A 23,086-nucleotide genomic window follows, 5' to 3' on the forward strand; every position below is an offset into this window, starting at 1 on the left:
GACCCCACACCACACCACACCCCACACAAATGCATATTGACTAGCTTTTGTCGGAGGTAGGAGAGCATTCGTACGGAGAATGCAATCAATTTAAAGAAACGTGCAGGTGTGAATGCATATATATATATATATATATATATATATATATATATATATATATATATATATATATATATATATATATAGTCGCTGTTTCTCTTTCAAGTAGGAGATACGTACTCAGGTTTATATGTGAAAAGATTTTGGATTTTACTATTGTAGCATTTTTGTTTGTTTGTGGCAAATATTATCCAATCATGGATCATGGACTAACTAGGATCAAAAGATTCATCTCGCGATTTACAGTTAAACTGTGCAATTAGTTTTTATTTTCATCTATATTTAATGCTTCATGCATGTGCCGAAAGATTCGATGTGACAGAAAATCTTGGAAACATTTTGGTTTTTGGGGTGAACTAAACAAGGCCTCATAGACAGACATCCATTACTATGCATTTGATTTTTTTAGTAACGTCTCCTCTTTTGATAGAGAGGGCTAGCCGTCTTACGAACCAAGTTGTCTCTAAAAATATGTTTGTAGAGACAGCTAAAAATAATGCATATAGTCTTTGTTTCTCTTTTAATTAGGTACGTACTCCTAGACAGGCATACACTATTACAAATTTGTTTTTTAGCAATACCTCTTTTTAATAGTTTAGGTTTTGTTTTTAGGGTAAAAAAACTTAAAATACATTTATATTAGTGGGGATTTGCTAAATTTTTGGTGTCTGAATTTTAGTTCTCCTTCAGACGATGGTTATTGCATATAGTTTATATTAAAATTGCAGTATTAGTCCGTTACAATTTCTATAAACACCATCTGTAATTTTCGGTTTTGAGAATAAAAAACCAGTTAGACAAAACCACAAACCTGACAGGTCACTAATATCACTTTATTTATTGAGGGTTATTGAATTTCCTTGAGGGTTATTGAATTTCCTTGGAGGTTGGCACCCAAGAAAATGCTTATAAGTATTTTGGTGACTCCGACTGAAAAAACAATAATATCTTAACGGTGTCCAAAAATCATAAAATTGGCTTGAGATCATAATATGGTTGTATTATTTTACCATAAAATCTTCAAATTGTATTAACAATGTATAGTGCCACTTTTTTAAAAAAAAATCACAAATGGGTGCATCTCTCATATAGTTATATAAATATGTGAGAGATGTTCCATTTATTAACAATGTATATTACCACTTTGTTTAAATCATTTGATTTTTTATACAAATATTATACATCAAAACCATGTTGTCATGCAAGTTTATAGAATTTTCTATCAAAGTTTATATATTATCTTATGGTAGTTTGGAGATAGAACTATGATTTTTTGTCCAAGTCCAATATATTGTCTTCAATGAAACATATGATCCAAAATATACTTTTATGAATTTTTTAAATCTAACTCAAGATACATGTAGTTCAATTCAAAATTACTTCTAACAAGCACATAGAAATTCATTTAACTATATAAACTAGTAAATCTATTTAAAAATTTCTAAAATTCCTACACTACAACATATATATAGGTTGTTGCCTAAAAACATTATTGGATTATAGAAGCTATTTTAGGTTGATTCACATGGTGCCTTATTTTTTTATTTGAAAATAGCAAAAACAAATAAAAGTCATTATTAGAAAGTAAAGGGCTAAACAATTTCGTATTTGGTTCGTCGGAGATTCAGCCTGTCTCGGCCCATGTGTAGGCATACTCGTTTGGCACCGTTGGATCAACTTTGAACGGCTGATCCCAAACTTGCCTGCCCAAAACCCCCAAACCCTATCCTCTACTTTTCTCCACTTCGTAACCACATGCCACACTGTCGTGATGCTTCTTCTTCTATTGTGCCATCAGGTTCTCCTTTGGGCCTGACACAGTGGAACCATAAAGATTATCTTATTATTAGGCTTCACACAAGGCACAACTCGCAAAAATCCATTCTATCGGTTTAGCTTTGCTGAACTTCAAGTGGCTGCCTCTATCTTGGATATGATAATGTTTATTTGATGGTGAATCTTCTTTTTTGGGTTTGTAATACAATAAGTAATTCAATAAGTTTGTAGTCCAACTTATTTTACCATTTCTAGAACAAGTAATTATTTTTGGATAAATCGAAGTTAATCATGGCTTATATTGATCTACATACGAGCATAAAATGTTTAAAATATATAATCTTTATAGCTATCTGATAGGGGATAACGAGGCACTAATGGTGGGATACCGGCAAAGGGAGCCAGGGTTTAGCAACAAGTTCATCGTGCTGCAGATCAACACCAAAGTTGCAGCTGGTCTCCAGAAGTGAGTTGTACCTTGTGGCTGCGCTTCCACCACACTATCTTTAATGAGCCATGCTAATTTCGTACATGCTTAGTAATCGAATCTTTGTTCTATTCTCTCGTGTAGGTATGCGAGCAACAAATATACAACTTAAGCCAAAAGATAGTGTCCTAGGAGGTCTTGACTCAGGAGTTAGTAATATCCGTACCACTTTGGAAACTATTAGTGACTCGTGTGTCACACATTATATGAAATCCATGTAAGGATGAACTATAAATGCACTTACAATATTTGTATGGAGATTTTATGTCAACATAATGGTTGGGGACCATAATAAAATGTCTATGCATGTCACCATCTTTCAATTGAATATAGTGACTAGAATATTAGAATATATTTATTACTATAGTTATTTTTTACTGCTAGCATAAATTTTCATGGGGTCGGCCCTGAAGAAAATCACAATTAACTTGGTGGTTAATGACAGTAAAAGAAAAATATAATTTCCTTGGGGTGGAAAGCAGCCAAGGAAACAACAATTACCTTGACGGTCAAGAGTGTTTCCTTAGAGGTTGTCAACCCTCAAGAAAATTCGTTTACTTGGCAGTCATTGACCCCTAAGAAAACATCTTTCCAGGGCGGTTGTAATATTTTTTTGGCTCTTTGGCAAATTAAGTCTAGTCGTAGTTTCCTTGACGGCCAATCTTCTAGGAAATCATTCTTGAGTGCTCGAACCGCCAAGAAAACTAATTTCCCTTAGCTTCTATCCTTGAGTGTGTTTGCTTGATGGTTTATGGTCAAGGATCATTTCCTTGGCAGTTTAACCCCTTTTCTTGATGGTTTTTTGGCACTCAAGGCTATTTGAGATTGTGGTAGTGAATCCCTCAGCCAAAGTGTTAGGCTTATTGCCACCAAAGGCGAGTGTCGCAACCCACCTTGGCTCACCATCATTGTGTGACTCTTCCGGTCACCTTAGTGTCATCTTCAATATGGAATTGCTCTACCAATAAAGGGTCTCTCCTTGTCTCCCGTATACCAAGTCATCGCCACTCCACAAACCAAGCTTGGAGGATCAAAACCTTGTAAGGTCACCAAGACCTCAAGTACTCTAGCTCACCAAGATTGCAAGGACACAACAACTCAATCTCTTAAAACTCTTAAGCTCTAGCTAATCACTCTCCATATGCCTCTGATACAATCACTAGGCTCTTCTTACATGATGTTGCACTAGAAGTGTGGCAAGTCCCTCTAGCTTCTTTGGTCTCCAACAACCTTAAAAATGTTGGTTCAAGGGGTATAAATATTCCCAAGCAAGTTCAGTACTCATTGCTCTAAGCTCACATTTTTGTATGAATATCGAATGATCTGTTGACCCATAAACAGTACCACCAGACCATTCTATTATACTATGTGACCTCATTGGCTGAGTTACTAGACACAAGAAGATGATCCGTTGATCCATAAATAGTAACCCCTAAATCAAAAGTAGGCACCTACGTGTGTCTATTTGGCAAAATTACACCACTAAAAGGATGAATTTGGATCCTAGATTAATCATGAAGCAGCTCCACCATGGATCTATGATTCTATCTTAGAGCTAGATAAACTGTTTGGCTAACAACACAACTCCAGATCCACAAAACCAAGGTTTTGGTGGAAATAAGCTGTTTTGGCTTGGGTTATATGATATATCTTTTTTATATATATAGTACACATGATTTCATATTGAGTATAGTCCACCAACGGTCCTTAAACTTGTTCGATTGTATCATCTGAGTCCCTAAACTCATAAGTCGACCATTTAGGTCCTCAAACTTGTTCATCTGTGTCATCCTAGTTCCTAAACTTGCAAATCACTCGTTTAGGTTTTCTTTACTCTAACTGATTCTCGAGATTGCTTTACTACATTAGTGAGTCTCTATTTTCTATCTCTGGAATACTATTTACCTCATTTACTCATTTATCATTTATCATACTATTGACTAGTTATCACTAAAGCACTAGTACAATTTGCTATGATAGATTTACATAATTATAATTTCGTTAATCCTTATAAGATTACCTAAGCCTAATGAACAGAATGCTGCTTTATCCTTTTGGCATAAAATAAATCATCGATACTCGGAATACTTTCTGGGTGAAATGCTACAACGGGAGAATTATCTGTGGGCTTGCAAATATATTCTATTTAGAGTCATTGCGTGTAGATTATTTTTATCCTTGGGTTTTGGCATCATGTTAGGGATAACAACTTAATATGAAGTGATGTTAAAAATACCAACGGTACCTATAACGAGTCAAATATGACAGCCCGACCAACTTGAGGATAGTTGTTGGCCATCGGATGAGTGTCGTAGCATGCCATCATCCTTCTTGCGGTTAGTTGATGCATGCCAGGACATGAGCTTGGCATCCTCTGGGTTCTCGAATAGTGCACGCAAGCAGTTGGTCATACGCAGGTACCATAACGACAGTGCCGGACTTTTCCTCCACGTGTAACCCTATTCTTCCTTATCCTGCTGAGACGAGATGCGATTGGTTGTGGCACTGCTCTTCTTGGCCCCCTTCTTCCTCTTCGGACCACCCCGCAAGGCCACATCATTGTCTTCGTCCACACGACAACAATCATTCCTCTTGTAGCGACTGGCGCCTCAGTGCGGATAGCTCATCATATTCTCATACTCCTTGCTCTGATACAGGATGCAGTGGTTGGGGCAGACATCAAACTTTCTAATTTTCATCGCAACTGGACGAATTAGCTTCTTCGCACGGTAGGTATTTATGGGGACCTTGTTACCTGTCGGGTACGTGGTAGCAAGGTAACTTAACAGCTCATTGAAGCTAGTATCAGACCAGCCATGTCGGGCCTTCATCATCAACATGTGGAGGTTGAATCGGAGCACCGTGCACTCCTTCGGACAATCGCTGCCGTCCTTATACAAAGGATCTAGTGCAGCCTGCTTTGTTTCCCTTAAATTTTTCAACCACTTGGGGAGCCATACACAACGTCGTCTTCATCGATGTGGCTGACTAAACCCTCGATCACCTCGATATCCTTAGGTTCCTGCACGGTAGCCGCCTCGCCATCTGCAACACCATTTGCCATCTCCCTAAGTACATCCTCCACTATGATGTAATCACGAGCACTATCATTGTTGCCACAGGCTGGCCTTGCAGTCGTTGGAGATGAGATAGGCACTCTAGGTTCTAGGTTTATGGTCGTCGACGCCGAGCTCAAACCAGATGCACTGCCACTGGGGTCCACTCTTTCATCGTAATGAGTTCAGACTGTGTAACCCTCCATGAAATCAAACCGAATCAAGTGAGACAGCACCGTAACGTCATCATGAAGGCTGTCAGGTTCTTGTAGTGAGAACATGAACATATGGTTGTCGTCCGCTTCGATCTCTCACGGTGAGCTTTCGCCGTGGCAATAAACTTCCTCACTTTCATAAGGTACCGTGGGTCAAGCACCCGATTCATCCCGTATATCCATTTCGACCTATCTATTTCGTGCCTACGAACCCTTACACATCGAACAAAGAAGGTTTCATATGCATCTATTAAGAATCTAGATAAAAAACACAACTTTCTCTCTCCTCCATGAAACTAGATCTAGATCTAGCTACATATAGACATAGAGGGAGGCTCAAAAGTGAGAGAAAGAGGGAGGGAAAGAGGGGAGGGAGCTCCTATATACCTCTTATGATGTCCTACTCCACCAAATCAAAGCTCTAAACCACAATTTAATTGTTTGGTTAAATTTTAGGAAAAAATCACTGCCCCCACGATTTTGGAAGAGAGCAGTCGTGAGGAACAAGAAGAGAGTCGGCTAGCTGCTATTTATAAAGGAAACAAACTACCGAAGCGGGCAACATAACACACCCACTGCGGTTAATATTTGTTAACCGCAGCGGACATCGTAACATGCCCGCTGCGGTAAATGCATTAACCGTAGCGGGCTTGTTACATTGCCCGCTGCGGTTAATACCATTAACCGAAGCAGGCAATTTATGTTGCCACATACGGTTAATCGTTTACCGCAGCGGGCGTTCCTGTGGCCAGAAGCAATTGCGTGCGGTTGAATAACCGTGGCAGGCAAAAACTGTGTCCGCCACGGAGGAGGAAATGGGCTCGTTGTGGTTAATCAATCCTGTAGTAGTGTGCATACCTTTTCAAAATTTGAATTCTCCATTGCATGAAAAGTTTGAGATTAAGGATCCTCCTAAGAACACGGTCGAGCACTTCTCACAAAACCAAATCTGAGGATTGGAATACAATTGAAATTTTGTGGTACAGGGGCTGAGAATTGACCAAAGACCAAACTGTTGGGGAGTGAAGAGCATGAATTTCTTGGAGAAGAATGTGAATTCCTTGGAATAGACACGAGAGACTGAGCAAAAGTCACTTTCTTTGAAGATTTGGATTTTTGCTTTTCAGCTTTCGACAGTACCTCAGTATATTCTTTGTTGTTCTTGTTCCCAGAGTCGTTTTTCTCTTTCCCAATTAGTTGTTCCATCTCTCCAGAGATGAAAATATGCATCAAAAAGATTTGCTATGAACCGCCGAAGAGCATAGACATGAAACTCACTGCCTTATTGGCAATTGAAAACCGAAAATGCCTTTCACTTTGATAAGAAACATGAAATCCAGCAGGTGTGCCACCAAGACAAGAAGATAAGGCAAAGGCAATTGATTCTTCAGTTAAGCGAAAAGTGTATCTTCGAAAAGTGATCGACAAATAGAAAGATCCCCTAGGTGTGGCATCAGTGTGATGCACCGAACAACCAAAGAGTTGCAAGATCTCTTTTCTAAACGGGCAGATCCATCAAGAGGGGAGAAGTGAGAGGAGAGGAACCTGAGGAGATGTCGATCAGGGAGAATCCAGCGATGGAGATCCAAGAGGGCTTGGGGAGGGGATGTCGCCAAGGTGGATTCTCATGTCGAGAAAAAGAAAGATGTGGAGGAGGTAGAGGGAGTCAGATCTACCAGATCCAACCATCGCCGAAGGTGGCGGCTCGCTGGGATGGCGATGCGTGGAGCGCGTAGTCACCAGGTTGGTGGTTGTGCAGTTTTTGTTTTTTTGTCATTGCTTGGGTCGAGTGGGGAAGGAACGCAAAATAGAAATGAAACAATATGGGCTAGGGGTGTGTAACCAGTGCCATTGGTAGGTAATTACTACCCAACTCCATGACAAAGTACGAAACATGCTTTTATGGAGCACTCGTTGAGGAGTTCTACCAAAACCATAGATTTAGGCCCAAGATCCATGATTTTGGTGAATCGAGATTTAGTAGATCATCTAGATAGTTGAGTAAAACTTTGTCAAGTGGAGTTGTTTTTGGTGAATCTGAAGCTTGTGTGGAGCTCTATTAAACAGGCACATAGAGATTCCACTTGAAGCTCTCTACAATATTGTTGGGGGCGGAGGGAACGCATGTTTTTGCCCCGTACATACGCAAACTTGGGTGTGCAGTAATGCCCGATGCCCTGAAACCAATTTGTCAACACCTGTTGAGAACCGCCTTCAAACTTACGTCGTCCTCACGTGCTTTGGAGGTAATATAATAGGGCCAAATAAAAACACCTGGATCGGATGTATACAATATATATACAGTCCACTTGAATTCATATATGGTTTGTCCAAAGCATCTTGTGTGTGTAAACGGACAAGCTTGTCCGATACGTACAGTAATAAGAGGAGGACAATTTAGCATAGTGAAGGGGAGTGTGACGTACAGTGACGAGTGAGGACGACGGGCTTGCGCGTGGAGGTGGAGCCCGGCTGAAGAAGACACGTGCAGCAGCAGGTCCTTGTGTTCACACTCAGGCCGGCTGCCCCGCGCCTGCTGCTGGTGTAACTGCGCTTTGCATTTGTTAGCAGATCCCCCCCTATCTCTAACTAGTCTAGTCTTCTGTATATAAAAGGCAGCAGCAGGGAGCTTGCTCTGCCACAACATCACCACCTTAATTTTGGAATTCTCATCATCAGCTAGATAGCTAGCTTTATAGTCTTATATGATCGAGCGATCGAGAACGACATATCGATCGATCGAGCTGCATATGAGGCGATAGATGGCCCAGCAAGCAGCAGGCACGGTGGCGGTGTGCACGGCGGCGGCGGCGGCGGAGGGGCGGAACAAAGCAGCAGCAGCAAACAAGCAGCAGCAGGCGAGCAGCTGCTGCTCCGAGCATGATGAGGACATGGCGGACCTGGAGCTGGCGCTGGAGCTGCCGATGGGCGTGCAGCGGCAGGACTCGCTGTACAGGGACGCGACGAGGGCGGGCGGCGGCGGCGGCAACGGGAACCAGCAGCAGGAAGGGTGGGCGCGGACTCTGAGGCTGGCGTTCCAGTGCGTGGGCGTCCTGTACGGCGACATCGGGACGTCGCCGCTGTACGTGTACTCGAGCACCTTCACCGGCGGCATCCGAGACGTCGACGACCTCCTGGGCGTGCTCTCCCTCATCATCTACAGCTTCCTCCTCTTCACCATCATCAAGTACGTCTACATCGCGCTCAGAGCAAACGACGACGGGGACGGTATGTATATGTGTGTATGTCGTCGTCGATCGATCGTATGTTGTGTACCTAACCTACTAGCTGGTAGCTCATTCATTCTCATCTTGCTAGCTAAGTGTAGTGATTATCGATGATCGCGAGCCGTGAGCGATCATCGGATCAACAAGTCATGCCTGTTGCATGCATCTGTTTCAACAAGTCAAAGTAACAATTATAACTGATTGAAACGAATTGAACCACCACTGCACTCTGCACTAGAGATGTCGTCGTAACGTACCTACGAGACACCTCTGTGTGAGCTAACGAAATGATATGATGGAGATCGCTCGAAATGGATTCAATTCATCAACGGCCGGCCGCGGCGGAAGCCATGCATGCACCGGCCGGACCGGACCACCACTGATACATATATATGATAAGACGATGCATGAATAATGAATGATCGCACGCAGGCGGTACTTTGGCCCTCTACTCGCTCATCTCACGGCACGCCAAGGTTAGCCTGGTGCCCAATCACCAGCCGGAGGACGAGCTGCACACGACGGACGACGCCGCCGTGCTGGGCAAGCGCGGCAGCATGCGGCGGCGGTCGGTGCAGCTGGCGTCGCACCGGGAGCAGCGGGCGGTGTGGGTGAAGGAGCTGCTGGAGACGAGCAAGCCCGTGCGCATCTCCCTCTTCTTCCTCACCATCGTCGCCACCGCCATGGTCATCAGCGACGCCTGCCTCACGCCCGCCATCTCCGTCCTCTCCGCCGTCGGAGGACTCAAAGAGAAAGCGCCAAACCTCACCACAGGTATATACATACGACGTACTGTGTATGCATGCATGCATGCTTGCATATATATATTAATTCTCTCCTTACATACATATTAATTAGCTTAATATGTAGTAATTGATACTATATATATATATATATATATATATATATATATATATATACAAATATTCTAGATAAATATAATATATATAGTCGCTCTTGCGTTCGATTTCAAATATACAAACTGTTATTTATTATTACTGCAGACTTGTACGTAGCATTCTTAGTTTTTCTTTTAGGCCTTGTTTACTTCCAAAAAATTTTGCAAAATAGAAATAGTAGCACTTTCGTTTGTATTTGACAAATATTGTTCAATTATGGACTAACTAGGCTCAAAAGATTCGTCTCGTCAATTCCGACCAAACTGTGCAATTAGTTATTATTTTCATCTATATTTAATACTTCATGCATACGTCTAAAGATTCGATGTGATGGAGAATCCGAAAAATTTTGCAAAATTTTTCGGGAACTAAACAAGGCCTTAGTGTTTTTAGTTGCTTTGTACTGAACTGCTTGCTCTTCTTAATACTCTATATTGTAGGGGTGCAAACCCCTTCGGTTTCTTTAAAAAAATAACAATATATATATACATACATACATAATGCATCATTGACAGGACATGACGTTTGCTGTTAGCTATAGCCTATAGCTTCATCAAATAAATAAAGTCCTAAACAAGTAGCTAGGTAAACTGTAGCTTAGCGTGCTGGCGATGCAAACAGACTATACTGTATATTAATAATTATGTAGTGATCTGACGATCGACAAAACTAGCTAGCAGCTAATAAAGGTCTTCGTAGCTAGCTAGGCATGTTAATCGCGTGATTATATGCATATTGATTGATTGATTGATTACTAACATCGATCTGTCAGGGCACTCACAATGCAGACTCTATCATAGAGTCTAAAGTTATTTATTACCTCGAACAATGTGGACTTAGAGTCTAAATAAGACTTGGAGTCTTATTTTTTCTCTCTTTCTTCAATAAATATGCTGACACATCAGCAAAATACTATAAATAATATGTAATTAATTGTCTTAGACTCTGTGATAGAGTCTTGCATTGTCCCATCCACCTCGATCCACCTGGTCCGTCCACTCCTGTCCTGACTCCTGTAACTGTGCACCACAAAAATTACTGTGTGACGCTCTCTCTCTCTCTGTATTGTATCCACACAGCACACACGTACCTTTCATTAACTTAATTGCTGCGTCGTCTATCTAGTCTGGCCCAGATGTATGAACTCCTTAACTCCCAAAATTAATAGCGGAGATGCAGACGGATTGGCTACCACACTAGCTTCACAGCAGAATTAGCCCCTGTTTGTTGGTCTGTTAAACTTTATCATCTACCACATCGATGTTTGGACATGTTAGATATAGACTATTTACGAAACTAAAAACACAGTTAAAGAATAATTTACGAGACGAATCTTTGAAGCCTAATTAATCTATGATTAGACACTATTTAATAAATAAAACGAAAATAGTACAGTATATATTAAACTTTAACACCTCAAACCAAACACGCTCTTAGTATAGGCCTTGTTTACTTCACCCAAAAACGTAAAATTTTTCAAGATTCTCCGTCACATCAAATCTTTAGACGCATGCATGGAGTACTAAATATAGATGAAAATAAAAACTAATTGCATAGTTTGGTCGGAATTAACGAGACGAATCTTTTGAGCCTAGTTAGTCTATAATTAGACAATAATTACCACAAACAAACGAAAGTGTTACAGTATCGTAAATTTTTTTTCTTCAAGAACTAAACAAGGCCATAGTACTAGTACTGTAGTACACAGTACACACAAGACAGTGTGTAGTAGTAGCAGGAGGAGTATGGAGTATTGCTAAGCTATCTGAAGCTGAAAGGAATTGAAGCTAAAGAAAGCTACCTCTTGCGCTAGGGAGCGTTAATATTATTAATCTATGATCGATGCATATATGAGAACCAACCAAACCAACAGGGGAGGGGCAGCACGCAGGCTGCAGGAGGTCATCCTCATCCTTCCATCCATCCATCCCATACAAATTATATTTAAGCTGTTTTCATCCATATATACATCAAGCATCAAACTAGTCAAAAACGCGTGCAATATTATTATATAGTTTTTTGCGGGTACCACAATTCTAGTACACTCTTAAGATTTTGGAGGGACATATGTGTCACTATATATATTAGTATATAGTTAGTGAGGAGTGGAAAGGAAGTTTGATGAAACTTGATCTTGCATGCAACCGGTTTCTTGCATCAAAATGAAGGCACAAGAAACTCATTTTGGGTAGGTCGTGATGTTTCCGGCCGGTGCACTTTTGACTCATCACTCATTCTCTGTTTCAGAGAAAAAATAGAGTTGTTTCCTTCCTTAGAATGGTTTACAGACAATATACACTGAAACATGTTATAGTTTGTAATTAACTTTGTATATATACCGATCGACATATGTGGGGTTGTTTTCAGACAGAGTGTTAGTACCGATCGAGCTAGGGGGCAAAATGGGAAATATAATGCAGGTGCGTATTGAGCTGCTATCAACTCATAATAACAGTTAGCACCACAGCATGCAGCATCAGATACTGCTAGCTAGCTCTTTCTATATCAGTAGTGGAGATCGATATATGAAGCTGTACGTAACTTCACATGTGGATTATATATGTACTATGGGTTAGTTGAGCAGTCCGTGTCCTTATTACTCCTTACTTACGCGATCCCATCCGATCCGGCGGCCTCTTATCTATTTGATGATTGATGTCATAAAATTGTCTCTAGTTCCGTTGCCTTGTGTGTGGCCTTGCCTTGCGTACACATATAATCCCCAGCTGCAAAAGGTGTTACACGTACGGCCGATCATGTAGCTAGATGGATGGATCGAGGAACCGCACACGCGTTAATTGTAGGTGAGAGATGATCTAATGATACTTTTACAATATAGTATAGTAATTAACTACTACTCCGGCCCATGGTGTTGATGTGGATGTATAAATATGATCGTCGTTCTCACGTTTACGCCACGAAAAAGGTGGTTTATCATTGGTAGAGTACTCCCTTTGTCTGAAAACAATTTCATTATTTTAGGTTTAGAGGATGTAAACCTTTTTTTATTTATATCTCTAAATAAATATATTATAAAAATAAATGTCATTATTTATCTAATGATACTTATTTCACCTCATAAATATTGATGTTTTTATATATTTAGTTAAAGTTAAGGCTGATTAACCTCTTAGGAAGCGAGAAAGGTTTTTTTGACGGAGTAGATGTTATGTCAGTCTTAGTGGAAGTTTAGTCAGTGACGAACTAATCATAAGCTGCCACACAAGCGCTTTTGATGATGTGGCAACGTTTAAGAAGAGCGAGAAGAAATAAATTTCATAGAGATGAAACTTTCTTAGCACAACTACCAACTCTTTATGAGTAATAAAATTAAATATCTATGAAACCATATATAGGCCTTGTTTAATTCACCTAAAAAACAAAAAAATTTCAAGATTTCCCGTCAAATCGAATCTTGCGGCATATACATTATAAAAAAGATTGGTCACCTTAGGGCGGAACTTACGGATTTGAATCGTTTTAGTCAGGAGGATACCCATGCCAATGGACTGAACACAAACTTAATCTTGTTCTGGTCGTTACAACCTAGTGGTTGGCGCCCTTGCAAAGCGTAGTGCTTCTTTATCCAATTTGGACCCTATACTTTCTTACTTTCTAGCAATTAGGTACAGTCTCGTCCAGGCTGTTTGTTCTAGAACGGAAGTCTCGTAGCGACGGTCAGATCTTCGATAATGAACTCAATGGGATCTTCCACCATAGTATGCTTTCTGCTCCTGAGGTGAGACATTGACAATTGCCCCTTCTTTTTAGTCAACTTCGGGTTCGTCAGGTAGTCACCACACTCCATCAAACTCAAAACAAATCAAAAAACAAGGAATGCAAAACCATCAAACACAGTGTTCAGCGGCCCAATCCCTACTAAGGAGGTGCCGCCAATTGCACAAAAGAGCACAAAATCCATCGATCATAGAAGAAAATAGGACAAATCTGCACCTAAAAGTTGCTAATTTGGTATCAGAAATATGGTATATCGACTCTGATTCGCAGGGTTCGTTCGCGTCACGATATAGATAAATTATTCATTTGGCGATCTCATTCTTGTTCGGCTCTAAGATCGCTCACCGCCTGCATTGAAAGACGGGGACAGGAAGGCCTTCTTCCCGGAGCCGCGGGAATCAGCTATACGTGACTGGAGATACCCAGAGGAAGCCAATTCGGCTTGGAACGTAAGTTATGGATCGGTAGGGAGTGACGACTCTCCTCGTTACACACATGCCGGAGGAAGATCGGTTCACAGGTGGTGCATTAAATATAGATGAAAATAAACATTAATTGCACAGTTTGCCTGTAAATAATAAGATAAATCTTTTAAGTCTAGTTACTCTATAAGGCCAGTCTTAGTGCATAGTTTCATGGCACAATTATCAAGACTATAAACTAGGTAATCGAGCCACATGAGTTTCATGAGGATGAAACTCCTCTCTCATCCGATGAAACTCCTTCATTTAATGACCCTGCCAAGTCAGCAATTTTGCTTATGTGGCACCCTATTTAATGTGCATGACACTCTTATGAAACATGTATTGAGACTGGCCTAATAGGACAATGTTTATCAAATAAAAACAAAAGTGCTATAGTGTCAAAAATTTTAAAAAAAAAAGATCTAAACAAGGCCATCGATTGAAAAAATTATTAAGAATGGGTGTTTTATCTATGTATGTTTTTATTTTATTATATATGACATGATAATTTTGAAAATAAACACAATAAACTTTTCGCTGACGTTAGCAAGACGTCAGATATGATGATATATGGATAATGTCATCTTGTTCGTTTTCCTCGCGGTCCGATATGATCCTGCCGCCAGCCATCATTAATGTGTGCTGCCTGTGACTATATATTCAAAACTTGCATTGCCACCACGTAACATCCCCATTTAAACTTGCTTACCTACATGTAGACAGGGATGTGTCCATTATTACGACTAATTAGGTGATGAGTGGACCAGCCGGACGTCTTGTAAATAATGCATGATGCATATGGTGGTGGCCTGCTACCAGCAAATATAGTGCAAGCACAGTTAGAGATGATACTTGATGAGTATGTTTGGTTTGTTTCTTAGATAAGCATGGCTAGCAAAACTAAGACAAGCTAGCTCTAGCCAGCTTTATTAATGCAATTAGCAAATGTTTGGTTGTCTGTACTAGCTAAGCTTGGCTAAGAATCAGTGTCTTTGGTTACCTCGTTTAGTTTGAATAGACTCACCTCTTCCTTCACCTGGTAATTTTACTCTCTTTCGGAACTTTAGTCGAACATATTGTGGACATAGTGGACGAGCACCTCGGCAACCATGGCAACGGGCCACCATGCCGTTGTGAGCTGTGAGCTGGAGAAGAAGGCCGAGTCGGCAAGATAGAAGAGGGCCAGAAGGCTCGGAGGCTGAGCTCTCATCCATGGCCGCACAGCCAAGGTCGATTTGGAGGCAGTGAGCTGGAGAAGAAGGTGGAGCTTATGCTGGCGTGCTCGTGATACTTACGCTGGCGCTCGTGTTGCTCGTTGAAGCTTGCCGCCGCCACCAAAGTGCACGTAGGGGTTCACTGGGATCCGCGTGGCTGTACTGGAGTAGCAACGGGTGGTTGGTGATTCTAGATCCCAAATCGACGTCGAAATACTCCGCCTAAATGACGAGAAGGGCGGGGACGAAACGGCGACCATGATCCACCGCTCCGCCCCGAACGACGCGAAGGGGCTGCCCGCGGAGATCGCGAAAGGTGGGACCTTGGACCAGGCGACGTCCAGGTAGGGGAGCTTGGCGGGGCCACCCGAGCCCGAGCGGGCGGAGCGATCAAGGCAGAGCAGCGCGGCGGCGTCTGGCGCCGCGCCGCGCAGTAGGAAGACGACGGCGGCGGAGGCGACCACGAAGAGGAGCTTGGAGGAGTGCTCGGATCCTCCCTGCTAGGAGATTAGGGAGAGAGAAGGAACAACGGATCTGAAAGAGAGAGGGAGCACACGGTGGCCGTGCGAGATGTGGCTGGTGGTGTGAGATGTGGCCGGCGTGAAGGGGTGACGGGAGTGGTGAGTGGACGCGGCAGCGGGAGCTGGCTAAGCCTGGCTCCGCGAGAAGCCGAGAACGCCCGAATTAGGCGTTTTCAGTAAGCCACCGAATCCGTATGAAATGGGCTTGTGGAAGCCTGGCTACCAAGGCAAAGAGGGAACCAAACAAACCATATTATGAAAGTCTTGCTAGGGCCTAGTGTAGGGAACCAAACACACCCCAATATTTCTCCTCCCTAGTTAATTAGTAGTTCTTTATAATTAATTCAAATGGCCTTAAGATATATACCCTCAAGTGAACTACTGCCTAGCTAGTAGTAGCTTGATCGATCACTGCATGCATGCAACAGTTGAATTCATTCATGTATATATGGTATGATGATCATTCTTCATTGAACCGAAAAATGAGTTGCTTGCATTGATGGAGTAATTAACGTGCGTGCGTGCATGCAGACCAGATCGTGTGGATCACTGTTGGTATCCTGGTGGTTCTGTTCGGCGTGCAGCGTTTCGGCACCGACAAGGTGGGTTACCTGTTCGCCCCCGTGGTGCTGCTTTGGCTGGTCCTCATCGGCGGCGTGGGCGTGTACAACCTGGTGAAGCACGACATGAGCGTCCTCCGCGCCTTCAACCCAAAGTACATCCTGGACTACTTCCGGCGGAACGGCAGGGACGCCTGGGTCTCCCTCGGCGGCGTCCTCCTCTGCTTCACCGGCACGGAGGCGCTCTTCGCCGACCTGGGCTACTTCAGCGTGCGCTCCATCCAGCTGAGCTTCGGCTTCGGCCTCGTCCCGGCCGTGCTCCTCGCCTACATGGGGCAGGCCGCCTTCCTCCGGCGGTACCCGGAGCAGGTGGCCAACACCTTCTACCAGTCCACGCCGGAGTCCATGTTCTGGCCAACCTTCGTGCTGGCGCTGGCGGCGTCGGTGATCGGCAGCCAGGCCATGATCTCCTGCGCCTTCGCCACCATCTCCCACTCGCAGGCGCTGGGCTGCTTCCCGCGGGTCAAGGTCCTGCACACGTCGCGCCAGTACCAGGGCCAGCTCTACATCCCGGAGGTGAACCTGCTGCTCGCCGTCGTCGCCTGCGTCGTCACGCTCGCGTTCAAGACCACCACCGTCATCGCCGAGGCGCACGGCATCTGCGTCGTCCTCGTCATGCTCATCACCACGCTGCTGCTCACACTCGTCATGCTCCTGGTGTGGCGCGTCAACGCCGCCTGCGTCGCGCTCTTCTTCGCCGTCTTCGCCGCCGCCGAGTCCGTCTACCTCTCCTCCGTGCTCTACCGCTTCGCGCACGGCGGATACATCCCCGTCGCCATGTCCGCGCTGCTGGTGGCGGTCATGGTGCTGTGGCACTACGTGCACGTCAAGCGCTACGAGTACGAGCTGGAGCGCACGGTGTCGCACGAGAGCGTCGTGCGGGACCTGCTGCCGCGATGCCGCACCGTCCCCGGCGTCGGGCTCTTCTACACGGACCTGGTGCAGGGCATCCCGCCGCTGTTCCCGCACCTGGTGGACAAGATCCCATCCATCCACGCCGTCCTGCTCTTCGTCTCCGTCAAGCACCTGCCGGTGCCGCACGTAGACGCAACGGAGAGATTCCTATTCAGGCAGGTCACCAATTCCACCGGCAACGGCAACGGCAATGTCGCCGCCACCGGCAGCACCCTCACCCCCGGCAGCAGCCCCCGGGTGTTCCGGTGCGTGGCGCGCTACGGCTACCGTGACCCGCTGGAGGAGGCCAGGGACTTCGCGGCCAGCCTGGTGGAGCGCCTCCAGTACTACGTCCGCGACGTCAACCTCTACGGCGTGGACCACCAGCAGCCAGGGGCCAAGGTCAGCTACCCGAGCTCGCGCTGCGACAGCATGGTGCTGCGGCGACAGAGGTCCGTCATGATGCTGCGCCAGTCGTCCGCCGCGTCCTACTACTCATACACCACGGAGACGGCGGCGACGACCCAGCAGCAGCAGCTGGCGAGGGCCAGGTCCACGTCCGGGGGCATGGCCATGGGCATCCTCCACCACTCGAGCTCGGCGTCGTGCGCGGAGAGGGCCGAGCAGCTGGCCCGCGCCAGGTCCACGGGCATCTTCGCGGAGGAGATGCTCACGCCGGCGGAGTCCTTCTCGGAGCTGTCGCGGATGGGGAGCATCGGCGGCATGCAGCAGCACCAGGCAGCGGCGGCGGCGGTGAAGATCAGCCTGGAGGAGATGGCTCGGATCGAGGAGGAGCAGCGGTTCATCGAGCGGGAGATGGACAAGGGGGTGGTGTACATCCTCGGGGAGAGCGAGGTGGTGGCGCGGCCGCACTCGTCGCTGCTCAAGAAGCTCCTCGTCAACTACGCCTACGCTTTCCTCCGAAACAACTGCCGCCAGGGGGAGAAGATGCTCGCCATTCCAAAGTCGCAGCTGCTCAAGGTCGGCATGTCCTACGAGATCTGATCGATCGTCGTCGGCCGGTCTCCACCATCCTCCATCTCCATCATGCGTGCCATCATCATTTGCTTCATTGCTTGCTTGCTTGCTTCCTATAGCACATGACATATATATATATGACCCACCCACTACTGCCAGACTCCATCAGCAGGGCACTACGTACGTACTGCATATATACTCGTTTGTATGTATGTATGTATGCGTCCTCTTCAGACACATTGATTTCATATGCTTTCTCAGTAGTACACTGCTAGCTACCTAGCTAGTTATATAGTACATACTTATTAATCGTACGCCTGTTAGCTCCTGCAGTAGCATAATTGATTTCTCTTCCGTGTCTGTCGAACTTTTTTTAACTTTGATCAACTTTATGGCCTTGTTTAGTTCATCCTAAAAACCAAAAACTTTTCAAGAATTCCCATCACATCGAGGCCTTATTTATTTACAAAAAAAATACAAAATGTGAACAGTAGTACTTTCATTGTATTTGACAAATATTATTCAATCATAGGCTAACTAGGCTCAAAAGATTCGTCTCGCAAATTACATGTAAACTGTATAATTAGTTTTATATATATATATATATATATATATATATATATATATATATATATATATATATATATATATATATATATATATATATATATATATATATATTTAATGCTCCATGCATGTGTCGTAAGATTCTATATGACGGGGAATCTGAAACATTTTGCAAAAATATTTGGGGAAGTAAACAAGGCCCGAATCTTATGACACATGCACAGAGCATTAAATATAGATGAAAACAAAAACTAATTGCACATTTACATGTAAATCACGAGATGAATCTTTTAAACCTAATTACTATATAATTAGATAATGTTTGTCAAATAAAAACAAAAGTGTTGCAGTGCTAAAATACAAAAACTTTTTGGATCTAAACAAGACCATAGAAAAGAGTATCAATATCTATAACATAAAATGAGTATCTTATAAAAATATATTTTATAATAAATCTAATGGTATTAATTTGGTACTATAAATATTAGCTTAGAACAACTCTAGAAGTTACAACTTTCATGGATAGACGGAGTATATGTTGATTCATCTCCATGTTGTATATTGAATGTTGACACTAGTCGTCCAATATTTTGTTTGTGCGTGTGGCCCATTTAGGATGTCGGCCCTCATCCTCTTCTACTCTCTCCATATCAATAAAAAACTGTTTACGACAGTGATACGGTATCCAAAACCTAATTTAACTCCTTACTTTTGTAAAAAATATTAATCAAAAAGTGGTATATGTATATTTTTATAAAAGTATTTTTCAAGACAAATCTATTCATATGGTTTTTACGTTTTCAAACTCAACAACTTAAAAGTTACTCATGATTTATATTCCCAATATTTGATCCAGATCTTATCCAAAATAACTTTCTTTATAGGTATGGAGTGAGTATTTTATTTTCTATATTTATCTCTTTTTTGCGCTTTAGGTTTTTATAGTTAATTTTCTTTTTGTTCACTTCTCCATCAACCCATGCGGCTAGGGTCTTATATGAGACATAAACAGTAAATATACATGTGTGTGGACAAAGAAAAATGTGCATATTAATATGAATAAATTTACTCATATTAATATGCACATTTTTCTTTGTCCACACACATGATCTAGATACTATTTAATTTCTATTTAGTTGTGATAATTTTATTAGTTATTGATCAGATATGGTTCTTTTCATCTATATACACACATTAATTGTTGATGTTTCGTAGCATCAACTAGTAAATTTATAGTCATGTGTATGACTTCAGATGGTGATTAGTGCTCAAAGGCTCATGATTCATACTGGTTCAGGCAACGCGCCCTATGTCAGTTGATGCTCGATCATATTCCTGAACACAAGGACTCAATGTTTGTAGTAGCCAATAGGGGTTACAAAGTAGAGGTGAAAGAGATAGCATTGTAGTTCTAGCGACTAAGGGTGGTATTCAAAGAGCTAGAAGGGCAGTACTGTTCTCCCCTTATAGAGCTTTGAGGGGCCATGTTTCCAAGGAATAGGGAAAAGGGGTGTGTTGGGGGAGGTGGGGGGTTGCTTCATTCTGCCCTCCTATGGGCTCCACGACCACCAGTGGGGACCTTTGGTGCAGGCCCTACCTTAGCTAGGTTCCCCTTGTTTCAAGCTTTGATAAATTATTAAGAGAATTGTCTTAGCTGGGTTCCCAGTGTCGCCCCCACTCCTCGAGCTAGCCTGCACGTCCACGGGCACAGCCCAAACCCTTTTTTCTTGCTTACCATGCATGTTAATCACATGATAATCAAGCCCAATTACCAATGGTGAACCCAAATTAAACAATCACAATTAATAAAATTTGCATGTCCCATTTACGCTCATAGATTCAATTCACGCAGCCCATTTACATCCATACAAAAAAACAATTCACAAGGCCCAACATTCATCAGCACTCAACAGGAAAACTCACCATCCTAATAATCTGTATAATCCTATAAGAGTGCATCGGTAGGATCATAAACATTGGACTTTGTACCTCTTCCAGTTTTATAGACGGTTGGTCCCTCTTTTCGGAAACAAGGTAAGGTAAGGTGCAGGGACGGAGCCAACGCTCGGGCAGGGCGGGCTCGAGCCCCCCCTACCGCTGGCGTGTACATAGAGCTCCCCGAAGCCCCTCAAGAAAATTTCACGTATTTATATGTAGAATAGGAAGGGCTGACATATTTTGGGCTAATTTATATGATCTATTATCTTCTAAATTCATAATTTTGAGGTCCATATATATTTGATTAACCAATTTTATCTATTTCTCTAGATTGCTATTTTGGACAAATAATGTGTGTCAACATCAGGTGCCGTTTATTAGCTTCGTAAATCGTAGTTGGACCTTTCGGTATGAGTGAACTGTATCTTTTATTTTTTCATGATATATTTTATAAATTTTATCATTAATCAATGTTTCCAATATAAGAGTTTTAAGCTATGATATATTTGTCTATTGTTGTGGTCATAGTAGAGCTAAGTCGTCGTAAGATTTTTGTTCAGCCCCCCCTAAACTTTTTTCTGGCTTCGTCTCTGGTAAGGTGGAATGTAGTTTATTTGAATTTCTTTTGAAAAAAAATCTCCATGAATTAATAGGCCCTAAGTAAAGTGAGTTGGTTGTTGGGCCAGTTGGGCCCAGCTTCTACTATGTAGGTTCCCTCGCTCCTCAATTCCTAAAAAAATAAAAATCAGGGAAAAGGTTACTAGAAAGAAAGAAAAATTTGTGAATCTAAATAACATAAGTCGATGTCGTTTGCTAGGAACGAGCAGATGCTTGTGAAACGGCGAAAAGGGCCGTCGCATTCATCGGAAAGGCTAGCTAGCAATGGATGATCGATGTGGATTGCATCATCGTCTAACTAGGGGCACTGCGGCTTGCACATCGCCAACAGCATAACACAAATGAACACTTCTTGTCTTGTTATTGATCCACCAAAGTTTAACAACTTTGTTCTTGTTGCGCATCCATATCGCTTTTAATTATTTTGCTTGCTTAGTAAATAAGTGCCCCTGCCGGCCGCTAGCTACTTCAATTCTTGCATTGGAAGAGGCAGATGATATATGTATATATATTACACTGAAGAAGAATACCAGCAGAGCAACAGCTAGCCGGGCCTTTAGCTAGCTAGCTAGCCGAAGAATCCGGTCTTGCTCCAGACGGCGTCGCGCACGCGTGTGATGTCGCGGCCCTTGAGCGTCCGCCCGGCGCCCTCCAGCACCGACGCCCCTCCTGCTCCGCACCACCGCCGCTGCAGGTACTCGTGCGGAGGCACCCACTCGAGGTCGCCGCCGTCATAATCCGGCAAAGTGGCGGCGGGCCACTCGGGGACGCTGACCGGCGCCGAGTGCCGCGCGGGCGCGGCCTCGAACGCGAGCGACAGGCCGTACGCTGGGTCTGGGCGACGATGATGCACCAGGGCGCCGCCGTCCCGGTGGTGCTGGTTATTGTCGTTGGTGGTGACAGCCGACCAGACGTCCTCCTCGTCCAGGTCGGCGAGGTGGTCGGCCACGGCGGCGGAGGCAGAGACGTCGTGCCGGGCCGCCGCCGGGTGGAGGAGGCGCTCTGACGACGATGATCCGAAGAATCCAACGCCACCACGGTTACCGTAGTAGCTGCTGCGGCCCCTACTACCCATCGTCAACGAGACTACCGGCGGGGCGGGCGCGCGGCAGCAGAGGAGAGACCGATCGAGACAGGAGCAGCAGCGCCAGCGCCAGCAAGCTCACATATATACACGGCTGCTCTGGGCTGGGCTGGGCTGCCGTGGGATTCCGTTAGTTGGGTGGGACACAGGCCCAACACGAACAGGTCACCAGCGACGTTTCCGGACCCACCGCCCACGTGGGCGCGTGGCCCGCCAACCTGGCCTGGTCTGCTCTAGTGTGCCGTCACACACGTGCCTCCCTATCCAACTGTGCCATATGCTGCTACGTTAACGTTATCGTATAATTTCGGGCCTCGTTTAGTTCCTGGAAAATTTTTCAGATTCTCCGTCATATCAAATCTTTAAACGTATGCATGGAGTTTGATCGGAATTGACGAGACGAATCTTTTGAGCCTAGTTAGTCTATAATTGGACAATATTTGTCAAATACAAATGAAAGTGTTACTATTCCTATTTTGTAAAAAAATTTGGAAGTAAACAAGGCCTCGGTCAAACTTAAGGGCATTTCCAATGTAAAAATTATTGTGGTTTCTATAGATATTAATTGTAGTGCAATCTAAGCACTTTGCTGATGTGGCAAGAGGGTTATTGAAGAGAGAGAGAGAGAGAGCGCAAAAATTATAGAAACTGGGTCTAAGTTAGAAACTATATCTGCATAAAATTCAAGACA

At 43.7% G+C, this 23,086-nt stretch overlaps 2 protein-coding genes across 2 annotated transcripts; one reads left to right on the forward strand and one right to left on the reverse strand.

The window, feature by feature from the left end:
- LOC8081576 (potassium transporter 22) lies at positions 8,237-18,548 on the forward strand. The gene is made up of 3 exons (XM_002459151.2): positions 8,237-8,861; positions 9,293-9,634; positions 16,228-18,548. Exons 1-3 carry the CDS (start codon positions 8,396-8,398, stop codon positions 18,213-18,215), a joined length of 2,796 nt encoding a protein of 931 aa, XP_002459196.1. The 5' UTR covers positions 8,237-8,395; the 3' UTR covers positions 18,216-18,548.
- LOC8081577 lies at positions 21,645-22,466 on the reverse strand. The gene has a single exon (XM_002461249.2). The coding sequence runs from the start codon at positions 22,384-22,386 to the stop codon at positions 21,880-21,882; it is 507 nt and encodes a 168-aa protein (XP_002461294.1). The 5' UTR covers positions 22,387-22,466; the 3' UTR covers positions 21,645-21,879.

This window comes from Sorghum bicolor, chromosome 2 (assembly GCF_000003195.3).
Source record: "Sorghum bicolor cultivar BTx623 chromosome 2, Sorghum_bicolor_NCBIv3, whole genome shotgun sequence".
In the NCBI taxonomy this organism is placed as follows: Eukaryota; Viridiplantae; Streptophyta; class Magnoliopsida; order Poales; family Poaceae; genus Sorghum; species Sorghum bicolor.